At 44.3% G+C, this 12,042-nt stretch overlaps 1 protein-coding gene across 10 annotated transcripts in view; it reads right to left on the minus strand.

The window, feature by feature from the left end:
* EMSY (EMSY transcriptional repressor, BRCA2 interacting) overlaps positions 1 to 10,543 on the minus strand; it is a 55,002-nt gene extending 44,459 nt beyond the window's left edge. For 7 of the 10 annotated variants that reach the window (XR_016280283.1, XM_089513006.1, XM_089513011.1 and 4 more), the window contains exons 1-2: positions 10,439 to 10,543; positions 501 to 618 (exon numbers count right to left, since the gene is read on the minus strand). Coding sequence is in view for 9 of the 10 variants with exons in the window: in XM_089513006.1 (XP_089369132.1) it covers positions 501 to 550 (50 nt within the window). In the remaining variant the exon portion in view is untranslated. Of the gene's footprint in view, positions 1 to 500; positions 725 to 9,532; positions 9,742 to 10,438 lie in introns of those variants that run through there. The other 3 variants (XM_089513004.1, XM_089513005.1, XM_089513012.1) reach the window with 3 other exon arrangements.
* Between the last annotated feature and the right edge of the window lie 1,499 nt (positions 10,544 to 12,042).

Genomic DNA, 12,042 nt, shown 5'->3' on the forward strand with positions numbered 1-12,042 from the left:
ACATTGTACCCTCTAAATGTGTTGGTCTACAAATTCAGCAACTGGGTAATTCTGGAAGCTATCCTCTAATACATGTGGGTGGGTGAGCTGGTAATCAAGTTGGAGAAGACTGGGATTTAGGGCTGTTAAAAAGGTCAATGTCAGCACTTTGAAGTTAACCTGGAAGAAAATGGGAGCCAATGAAGATGGTCCCATTTTCGTTTGTGGTTGCTGTGTGCCTTCAACAAAAATAAAACCATTCCCACTCTTTTCATCAAGCAATGCCCCAAACACTTTCAAAAGGCTGTGCCACCTAGGAGTATCACAGATACCTGAAACATGAAATAAACATCTGCTCCTTTTGGCAGAGAAAAGGCTGAAGTTGGAAGGACACAAAACAAGAAGAGTGTTGCTGGATCAGGTCCATCTATTTGGCCATCCTGTTCTCCTCAATGTCCTACCAAATACCTATGGAAAACTCATAAGCAAGGCACAAGGGCAACAGTATGAATGCATCTTACCTAAGACCATCTATTATTTTCAGCAGAGAAGATATTCCAACTCCAGACATTATAGCTCAGTTTCTTAGCCTTGACATAGTGAGTGTTCACGGTTCTTGGGAGCATCAGACGTTTACCACTGTCAGGTTTCAGGAAGGTATTATGACACCAACACCAAACCCAGGGATGAATAAAGGACAGGAGTTTATGATATTTTAACATGGACCACACATTTCTAAGCTATGATATTTTAACATTTCTTATTTATCACCCCCCCCAAAAAAAAACCCCCACCACCCCTACAAAGGAGACAAACAAGATAAAGTAATTGGTTTATACCAGCATCACAAAATGAGTTGAGACAGAAATATTTTTGCCCCAGTATGCATCATTTTACGTTGCAATACATTTGACCTTGAAGAAGTTGCTGTCTTTCAGTCTCTGGTGATGTAAGGTACTTGAATAAAGGGCGGGATATAAAACATCATCACAGAACAGCAGCAACAAAAATTAATTTTGGAGGGCCAATTGCAAACCATGGTTTGATAGTAGTTTGGCTGCAGTGTTAAACCATGGTTTGATCAAACTAGACTCACTCAAGGGAAGAGGCAACATGGAAGCCCAGGGGTTGCTTACATGGATTAACCAGATAATCCCCCTGTGATCTATCTTCATTTCCCACATTTTCATGTTAGTTTTCAGCTGGGCACACCACAAAAAAAGTTTAAAATGACACTGCACGACTAGGAAAGATAGAAAAAAGGGCAACACATAGGGTCAAGAGGCTGAAGCAATTTGCACTTTTTTAAGGTTAAAAAAGGCAAATGGAGGGGGAGTTGTTAAAAATCTACAGTTACAGATAGATGGTGTGGAGGAAATGGACAGACATTTGCCCCTCTCTCATAATGGTAGAACAGAGTAGGAATGTAAAACTTTGCTTATTTTTATTCTCACACAAAAGAACTAACCTTTTCAAAGGTTTCTCTCCCCGAGGCAAGATTACTATAGCATTTTGAATATTTTTCAATTACTTCTCACATTTTAGGATTTACGATTTCAGAAAACTCGTGTTTTGTAAAAGACAGACTCTGGCAGACGAACAAGTTCCAAAATGTGAAAAATCCCAAGGTAGAAGACCATTTTTTAAACAGGTGTCTTACTGTGTTTACAGCTCTGATATACATACACCATACTAGCTTTCAAACTAGAAGGCAAGAAGGGTATGGAAACACAGGGAGGGGGGAGACAGGCCCAACACTATGGCATTAATAGCTACTCCTATAGAGTAAACCTTTATTCCCTTGTGTTATGGTTTACCAAGAGAAAATGTGCCTTCAAGTTGTCTATTGACTTATGGCAACACTATGAATTTCATAGGGTTTTCTTAGGTAAGGAATAGTCAAAGAGTTTGCCAGTTCCTTCCTCTAACATACCAGCAGCACTTGGTATTTGTTGGGTGGTTTCCCCTCCAAGTACTAACCAGGCTTGACTATGGTGGGATACAGACCGCCCCTTTGGGACGGCCTGCACCCGCCCCTTTCCCTGACGGATTGGGGCCTCAGTGGCCACAGTGGCAATCCCAGATGCCCCGATCTGCCGCTTTTCCAGGCCTCAGGGAAGCGGCAAAATGCCGCTTCCTCGCGGCCTAGAAAGGGGTGTCCTTGGGGCTTTATGCCCCAAGGACACCCCAACAGTGGCGAGGAAAGGGAGAAAGGGGCCACTCGCCCCCTTTCTCTTTGTATCGCTGGCGTGGCCGTTTAAAGCCCACACCAGCGATACACACGGCAGAAAGAGCTCCAAAACAGAGCTCCTTTTGGTGCCACTGAAAGGGCGCCAGAAGCGCCCTTCAGTGGCGCCAAGATGTAACCACAACGCTGCAGCCATTACGTCAAAATGGCGGCACCCAGGTGTACATGGCGCTGCCATTTTGATGCCCCCGTCACGTGGTAGGGGTGAGGCCGGTATGGAAGCTGCGTCTTTGGTCAACCCCTAGCATGTGGCAGGGGCGGCGCAAAGGCCTGTTTAAATCGGGCCTATGCATAGCTTCCAAGATCAGACAGGATCTGGCGCTTTTAGGGGCCAAACTTCTTATACTATTTGTTATTCTACATAAAGTCTAATATTCACTTCTTGTGAAAAAAAGTATTTTTGGTCTGAATGGTTAAAGTTTGTGCATGATCACCACCGGCAGCAGCATCTTTAATGGGGAATATATATGGGAGGCCACTTGGCTGGTTAAAAAAAAAAGGCACAATAGTCTATGCATTAATTTATTGTAACTGAAATCTGAGCTGCTCTGAAACAAAACTCAATTCTGAACCAATTAAGAAATGAAATTCCAAGGAAACCATTCTTTATAGCCAGGAACATTAAGCAAATACAAAAGCCAATCCAAACAATATTTAAGAGCTCTTCTTTTAGCTCAAGACTCCTGGGGAGAGGAGCCTAAGCAGCCATAAAAGCTTCTCAAAAGGGAAATTGAAAAACATAAACCAGGCACAGTAACTAGGAGAGGTAAGGCAGTTTTTAACTTATGGCGACCCTATCATGGGGTTTTCTTGGCAAGATGTGTTCAGAGTTTGCCATGGCCTTCCCCTAAGGCTGGGCCATTGTTTAATACAGGATGCCAAGCTAGGAATGCAAGAAGCTGTCCAAGTCCCACATGACCTCAGAGGATGATCCCCTAGGGCAGTGCTTCCCAAACTTTGGTTCTTTAGGTGTTTTGGACTTCTACTCCCATAGGCCCCAGCCAGGCAGAAATTCCTGAAGTCCAAAACATCTGGAGAACCAAGTTTGGGAACCACTGCCCTAGGGCTTAGAAATGAAATGGCAGCTCCGGGAGAGTCCTCTTAACTGTGTGCTTATCCCAGAATGTGCTGCTCTAGGATAGCCATCAAACCAAAGATTTCAAAATAGTGGCGACTACAAATCTGACAAGAACAATATGCTTAGTCTCACACATAGGAAAGATAACAGAATGGGAAAGATGTAAAAACCAGAAGAAACCAGTTCCTTCATACAACATGCCTCCTTGGGAGCAGGATCAATCAAGTAAGATCTTGGGACTCCAACATGCCATCGTTGTTGTTGCGTGCCTTCAAGTCATTTCCAACTTATGCCAACCACAAAGTGAAACTATCTCAGTGTTTTCTTGGCAAGATTTGTTTAGAAGGGGTTTGCCTCTGAGGCAAAGTGTGACTTGCCCAAGGTCACCCAGTGGCTTCCCATGGCCAAACAAGGTTTTGAACTGTGGTCTCCAGAGTCTATTTCAACAACTAAAACACTAGGCCCTCCAACTCTGCCTCTCCAACATGGCCATAACCTTCACCAAGCAAAGATCCAAGCTTCTTCACCATATGCCATAGGGCAGCTTTTCCCAATGTCAGATTCACTAGATATTTTGAATTACAACTCCATCAGCACTAGCCAGCATGGCCAATAGTCAGGGAGAATGGCAGCTGAACAGGCGCTTCAGGGCTGACCTTAGATCAGGAGTAGGAAATGTGTAACCCTACAGATGGTATTTTACAATTCCCAGCAGCCCTAGCCAGCATAGCCAATGATGAGAGATGGGGAAATTGCAGTCCAACATCTAGAAGGCTATACATCCCCTATTTCTGTCTTAGATCAGGGCGGGAGACCTCTGATCAAAAGACACTTTATTATGACATTTTCAGGAAGGTGAATTCTGCATCTAGTACCAGTTTCTACAGTTTTACAAAATCCCAGAGTATGCACAGTCCTGTGGTGGTCTCAAGTACCAGAACTTTACCTAGTGTGAGAAACTTGTTAGACATTTTAGCTTGCAACTACCTAGCCCCTATCCAGCATGACCAAAAAGAAAAGAATTATAGTCATGAATTACTTTCTGGAAGACAAAAAGTTTATCATCCCAGCTATAAATGATTTCTCCCACATTTAAACACTTCTTTTGCTAAAACAGAATGTCAGTCTTAGCAAATGTCAACATTTTTTTTCAGAGGGCGACAGAAAGGGAGCCTAACACAACCATTTCCTCCAGTAATTTCCTCTTAGAAATTACACCGTAGAATGTGGGGAAATGATTTCTTGTGAGTCATAAATAAGACAGATGCCAACTTCTAAGGGATCAGCATTACAGACATGGCAGTGGTGGAAGAGAGCAGGGAAGATTTGAAAATGTTCAATCTGACAGTTCTCACCAGAAAACCTTTGACTGAGCCTTATTCATAGCTTTCTCATTCAGGAAGCCTATAATGGAACCAGAACTTGTTGCAAGGCTGGTAGAATAACAAGACTTTTGCTCGGACACATGGGGGACAACAGTTTGCCCCGACTGGCCTGGATGACCTCTACATGAATTAAGTTTGTACCCGAGAACGTTTCCCAGAATCTAGAGTGGGCTGGGGACTGGGTTTCATAACAGCTGGGGACAAGTTTTCCCAATTCTGCAGATCAATGAAGTTGAAAACCTGCTGCCTTCACTGAAAACGGAACATGGGATCAGTGGTACAAAACAAGTAACTGAACTGAATGAGATGGCTTCAGGTTATGCAAGCCAGAGATCTATTCATGCCTGAAGCAGTCCTACTTCCAACTTGCCTGACCTGTGTATTGCAGAGCATGGGACCAGGTGTCCAGAACTTTTGAGATTTCTAATCAGAACTTCCAGTCGCTGAATATGAAAGTGTTTTGACATGAAAATGAAAAGTCCTGGTACCACTAGTCTTTTCTGTCCCACCTTTTGGCTGCTTTGCCAAACAGCCCATCAGACCTGGACTAGAACTAGTAAACCAGTTGTAGTATTAGAAGGAACTGTTAGGAATATAAGGTGCTGTTTCAGACATCTAGCTCAGTATTCTTGACAGACCAGCAGCAAATCTCCAGGGCTTCAGCAAAAATTCCTTCCTAGCCCTGCCTGGAAATCTTCGGTATTACTTGCTCACTGCCCATCCAGGTACTTGCCAAGCCTGGCTCCAGTTATCACCTGAAATCAGTCTAAATGACTTGCAAAGAACCTGTAAAGAATGCAGCATTGGAATGCTTTTTACACTAGGAAAAGTTCAGGTAGTTAGAACCACAGGGCTGGAATTACTCTGAGATTATGTGTAACAGTAGTAATCAATCTGAATGCAAAATTCATCATCTTGAAAATGTTGTAACGACAAGTTTTTAGCCCCTTTAAGAGCTGATGTGTTAGGACTCAGATGCCAGGGTTCAAATCTTCAGTTAGCCACAGAAACCCAGCTTCAGAGGAAAGGAATGGCAAACCCTTGATAACAAACTTGCCACAAAAGCCCTGTAATAGAGTTGCCTTAGGATCATCATAAATCAGAAACAACTTGAAGGGCTACAACAACAGCACTGTGATGCAAAGTGTGATGCACTCTGAAGATGCCAGCCACAGATGCTGGCGAAACGTCAGGAAGAAACTCTTCTAGAACATGGCCACATAGTCCAAAAAAACCCACAAAAAACTATGGATGCCGGCCATGAAAGCCTTACAAGTGTGATGGCAATGTCAAATGTGTGTTTAAAAAGGATATCTAGGAGGCAGATGCTTACCTCTCCGCATTTCAAACAAGGACACAAATAGCATAGGCAAATATAATTTATATAAACTGCATCATTATCAGCCCTGCATCCTGCAGCCTCATAGCTATATAAATTGCAGATGCACATCCGCAAACATCTTGCTTTGTAAGTCAGAGCCAAAATCACAACATCTCATTTATTCCTAGAGTCAAGTACCAACTTGCCCAACTTTATCACCATTAAAACAGTTCAAAAGCTACCAACATTTCCGCCTTTGCCATCTTATTGCCAGAATACATGCATGCACATGCTCACAGCCATGCATTATCAGCCAAAACATGATTCAACTTGGGCGAGGGCATACTCCTGAAACGCTGCGCAATGTGGAAGTGCAGCTGCGAGGCCTGCAGGGCATGGATAAAGATTCTAGATTCCGCACTGCAAAACAGTAACTGCAGAAAAATCAAAGGCAGGGGAATGCAAGACAGCAAATTTGCTTTTCAACCAACTAAGGATTTTCTTTGTAAATGAACTGCTGTATTTAACCAATTAAGCAATAAAACATAAGATATATTTTCCTAACACTTTTTTTTAACACATGGAAGGAAATGAGAGGCATGACCATTCATGCAGAAAGGAAAGGTCATTTTTAGTACAAGACTATTTGAGTTTGCGCTCAGTTAAAAAAAAAAGAACGCCAACATGGAGCTGAAAAAGATGGTGATTTTTTTTAAGCGCACCTTTCATTGTGAGACTCCACACACCAATTAAGCAACAAATTGTATAATCCTGTACATATCAATGAACGCCCTTTGAAACAAGTGCTCATCAGAGTTCTCCCTAAAGGTTTTACTTGATCTACTCAGAGGATTCACCCCAAATTCACATCGTTTTTGGAATGAATCCAGCAGGGCATCAATCACATGTTATGGGAGCTCCTGTCAAACAATATCTGAACAGCATGAAAACACTCACTGCACCTGCTTTAGGTGGATGTATACCCAGTAGATCCATAATGCTATGGAGAGACAAACAAAGGGAACGTATCATAATCTGGTTGGGTACAAAAAATCAAATCCAGATTACTGATGACATCTCTACCGAAGTCTAGCTGAAGTGATGGAGGTATTGGAGAACTCAGTGGTCCTAACGCTTGACTGTATACATGTTTTACCCTGGTGCTTCTCAGGCTATCTAATGGGGGGGGGGGGGGGGGGGGCTGGTGATATTTCCCCTCTAATGTGCCAGGGACCAGTACTGTATTTGTGCCCACTGGCTACGACTGTTTCTTTCCTTAATGGAAACTGTCTGGGTGCCAGCAGCCAGCATCTTGTGGACCAGCCATAGTCCACAGACTACCACTTTGAGTAGCCCTGTTTCACATCAAGTTTATGTAAGAGTACTGGACTAAAACCTCTGGCTCCATCAGAAAGATCCAAAACAGGCTGCCTTACATGAATGAAATGCCAAATCTCTATCAGCAGCTTACAAAGAGAGGGTGGGGGGGGGGGGAGAAAGATCTTTCTGCTCCTTCCACTTGGAATAACAGCCCATCTCCCCCTCCCCTTGTTATTTGTGATGGTGACAATAACAATTATGGTTGACGTGAAGATGATGACTGATGTGAAGGCGAGGAAAGAGGATACCCAGAAAGCAATGAGATGCGATTCCACAGCCAACAAAAGCAGGGCAGAGAAGCAGGCTGGAAAAGGCAAAGGTTGGGGGCAGAAAAAATGTAAATACAAAGGCGCATCAACTGGGGCTGGGATGAAGAAGAGATCCATTTTCCTCCATCTCTCCACCACTCACCTCCCCCCCCAAATCAAAGAATATATGAAGTCTGGCATATTAAAAATGAAATAGTTAACCAATCATGGAGATGGTAAAAGAGAAAGACCGGACAATTTTCTTTCCCTTTCCTTAAAGAAGAGGAAGGAGGAGTGAAGAGATAGAAAAACAAAGTGTAAAATCAGAGATACTAGAAGAGAAATGTAACATCAGATAGATAAGGCATAAAACCAGATCCATAAAGCAGCATAAAATCAGCTATACAAAGAAGGAGCAGCCACTTATCTGGGGGCTGGGCGTTTTAGAGACAATAGCAATTTCACTCTTTCTCTTTCCCCACATCCCAAAATGAGACAAAAAATAATGAAAGAATTGAAAGGAGAAAGCTATATTGGCTGACATGAAAAGAAAGGCCTCTACCAGTCAAGAAAGCAAGGGAGAGAAAGGGAAGGGATTAATGGGAGGGCAAAACCACATTAAAATTAAGGAAAGAAGAAAGGTTGGATTTCTCTTTCCCTCAAATTTAAACTGGGAGGGACTACTTTAAAATCCAATAGCAGAAGGAAGGAAGGAAGGAAGGAAGGAAGGAAGGAAATTAAATGGGTGAGAGAGAGAGAGAGAGAACCACTTTAAAATCAAACAGCTGAAGGAAGGAAGGACTGACTTCCCCTTCAAAATAAAATCAAAGGAGGGGGATCACATTAAAATCCAATGACCTTAGGAAGGAAGGATTTCCCTTTCTCTCAAAATAAAATGGGGGACACATTAAAATTCAATGGCTTATGGAAGGAAGACCTCTTCCCTCAAAATTAAATCATGGGGGGAACCACATTGAAATCCAATGGATTTTAATGTGGTCACCCCCCTTGATTTTAGGAAGGAAGGAAGAATGGATTCTCTCAAAATTAAATCAAGGGGAGGGGGAATCACTTTAAAATCCAATGGCTTTAGTAAGTGAGGATTTCTCCTTCTCTCAAAATAAAATTAAATGGGGGGAGGAGGGGGAGACACATTAAAATCCAATGGCTTTAAGAAGGAAGGAAAGAAGTCCTCTTTCTTCAAAATTCAGCCTTGGGCACTGGGGGGGGGGGGGGAATTAAAGCTGAAGGAAGGAAAGAATGGGGAAAAAGAAGAGGAAGGATTGATTTCCCTTGTCTAAAAATTAAATGGGGGGGGCACTTCAAAATCCAGCAGCTTTAGGAAGGAAAGGTTTCCCCTTCCCTCAAGATTCAATCCTGGCCGGGGGGGGGGGGGGAACCAAATTGGCATGAAGCAAAAAAGAAGAAAGAAGGCTTGATTTCCCTTCCCTCCAAATACATTCATGTGTGTGTGTAGTTACCATTTTAAAATCCAATGGCTTTAGGAAAGAAGGAAGGAGGGATCGATTTCCCTTCCCTCAAAATAAAATCAAGGGAGGGAGGGAACCATTTTAAATTCCAGTGGCCTTAGAAAGCAAGCAAGGAAGGATTTTCCCTCCCCCCACAATGAAATCATGAAAATGGGGGAGGGGGAGAGATACCACATTAAAATCCAATGGCTTTACATTCCCCCCCCCCCACCATGACAGGGGTGAAGCTGTACAGATGGGGATCCAACGACTTTCAATCCCCCCCCCCACTGTGAAAGGCCAGAGAGAGAGAGAGAGAGAGCGAAGCTGTGCAGAAGAAGAGGAAATTATACAAACACACACACACACACACACACACGTTATGTTTATTTCCCCCTCCTGTACAACCCCAACCCCTTCTCACCATCCTGTCATGGGGGGGGGGGTTATCCGTTGGATGATGACGATGATAATAATAAAATATATGACTGTTATTCCCTTCTTCTGTTCAGCCTCTCAGTGGCCTTTCAGTGAGGGGGGGGGGATGGAAAACCCTTGAAGAGTGATGATGATGATGGCGATGATGATGATGATAGTAATAACCACAGTCCCTTCCCCTTTCACCGGCCAGTCCTGGGAAAAAGAGCGGGGTTCAAATAAATACAAATATAGGAATGTGTGTGGGATGCATAATAACCCCATTTCCCGTTTCTTCTGTACACCTTCACCCCTCTTTCATGAGCCTGTTGTGGGGTTGTCTGTGTGTGTAAAGCCATTGTATATTATTATTATTATTACTTGTATTAGTATTTTCTCCTCCTTCTGTACACCTCCACCTCCCTTTCACTGGCCTGTCACTGGGGGGGGGGGGAAGAGTACTGGATAATAAATTATTATTATTGTTATTGTTGTTATTATTATGATCACCATCATCATTTTCTCCTCCTTCTGTACACCTCCACCCTCCCTTTCACCAGTCTGTCATGGGAGGGGGGGGTGGAAAGCCATTGGATGGCATTATATATCATATAATAACAATAATAATATTATATATATATATATATATATATAAAGTGTGTGTATATATACATATATAATATCTAGCTAGCTATATCTGTATCTATGATTGTTATTACTCCCCCCCTTCCCTTCCCTTCGGACAAAGGCTATAACTACTTAAGGTAAGAGGCCCCAGTTCGCGGGGGCCGTAAAGGGCCCAGAGAGAGGCAGGGCAGAGGCCTCCCTTCCTTACTGATGGGAAGCTCCCCCTCCAAAGAGACAGAACAAGCCCCGAACGGTTCCGCCACGAAGGGGCCCCGGCCTCCCTCACCTGCCAGTCCGCCCTCCGGGGCCCCACCATCCGTCCCGCTTCCTTCCTACAACCTTCGCGTTTTGTGCGGCGGCGGCGGCGTCTCTGGCGCCAGCTGAAGGCAGCCCAAGATGGCAGCCCGACGAATGCGAGCGCGCAGGCGCAAATCCCACCCGCGGCAGGCTGGGGGATGTAGTCTTTGTTAGAGGCGCGTTGCCTTCGGCTCTCGGCGCATGCGCGGCTCGTCCTCTGCGCGCTCGCGGCGTAGCGTTCCGACCGCGGGGCATGATGGGTAAAGGGATGGCGACGACGTCAAGCCAAAGAGGTCCAGCCTTGTAGGAAGCGCGAGACACTTCGGGTTCGAAAGGAAGTTAGGCTCAGTTGATGGAAGAGGGAGAGGGCCCCAGGGATAACAGATGCAGGGAAGAAAGCAACGTCCATGGATGCTCCAGCCCCATCCAACGCAATGGCAGCAGAGTGAAAAAGGGCAAAATGAAGGTTTGTTTTCTGGAATATATATATCCATATTCCAAAAAGCAAATTTTGATTTTGCTCTTTTATCTAATAAAATATTGATATATTTAAATGTTTTTTTAAACTCTGGATACGGATATAATCTGTATTTCCCCATGCATACAAAGAAAAGGAGATGCAAAAGACTGGTAACTACAGGGCCATGGCAGCAATGTCCCACACAAAATCCCCACAAAGACTCCAGACGCATTTGGAGTAAGGAATCCCAGGGTTGCAAGCTGGTTTCAGGAAAGGAAGAGGCAGTGGGGACCACAATGCAAACACACCAAGGAACTCCAGAAGAAAACCAGCATGTGCTTTATAGACTACTATAATAAACCTTTTGACCACAAGATCAAGGGCGCACGACATACGGCCCGTGGGCCACAGACGGCCCCAAAAAGGGGTTTTGAAAGCCCCGGGGCAAGTAGCCAGGAGGAGGAGGACATCCCGGCCCCCAGAGTCCTGCCCTAATTGCACTGGGATTTGGAGGACTTGGGGAGCGATGGACGTCTCCCCTGGACTTTCCCTCTCCTTTCCAGCCAGTTCAAGCTGTTCAAGGGGATGGGCTTCTGGCTCCCCCAACTCCACTGGCCAAGCCAACTGGCCAAGTCAGGCCCAGGAACTTGTTCTTAGCCGCTTAAATTGTTTTATTACAGAAAAGCAGGACAGAAATAAAAGTTATGGCCATTCAGCCTCTGCTTAAAGATCTCCAAGGAAGGAGACTCCACTACACTCCAAGGAAGGAGTGTGTTCCACTGTCAAACAGCCCTTACTGTCAGGAAGTTCCTCCTAATGTTTGGGTGGAATCTCCTTTCCTGTAGCTTGCATCCATTGTTCCGTGTCTTATTCTCTGGAGCATCAGAAAACAAGATTGCTCCATCTTCAATATGACATCCCTTCAAGTATTTAAACAGGGCTATCCTCTCACCTCTTATCCTTCTCTTTCCCAGACTAAACATACCCAACTCCCTAAGCCGCATGGTTTCCAGTGTGTGGAGCATAACTAGCGTGTGTGTGTGAGAGAGGAGAGACCTCCTCCATGGAAAAATGCCCAGATGTTTCTCTTCATCCTTGCATTCCAGATGTGCATGTTTCCCCCTCTCTCTTCC

Source organism: Sceloporus occidentalis, unplaced genomic scaffold (genome assembly GCF_023333645.1).
Source record: "Sceloporus occidentalis isolate IW3139 unplaced genomic scaffold, rSceOcc1.0.p SCAF_2, whole genome shotgun sequence".
Classification (NCBI taxonomy): Eukaryota; Metazoa; Chordata; class Lepidosauria; order Squamata; family Phrynosomatidae; genus Sceloporus; species Sceloporus occidentalis.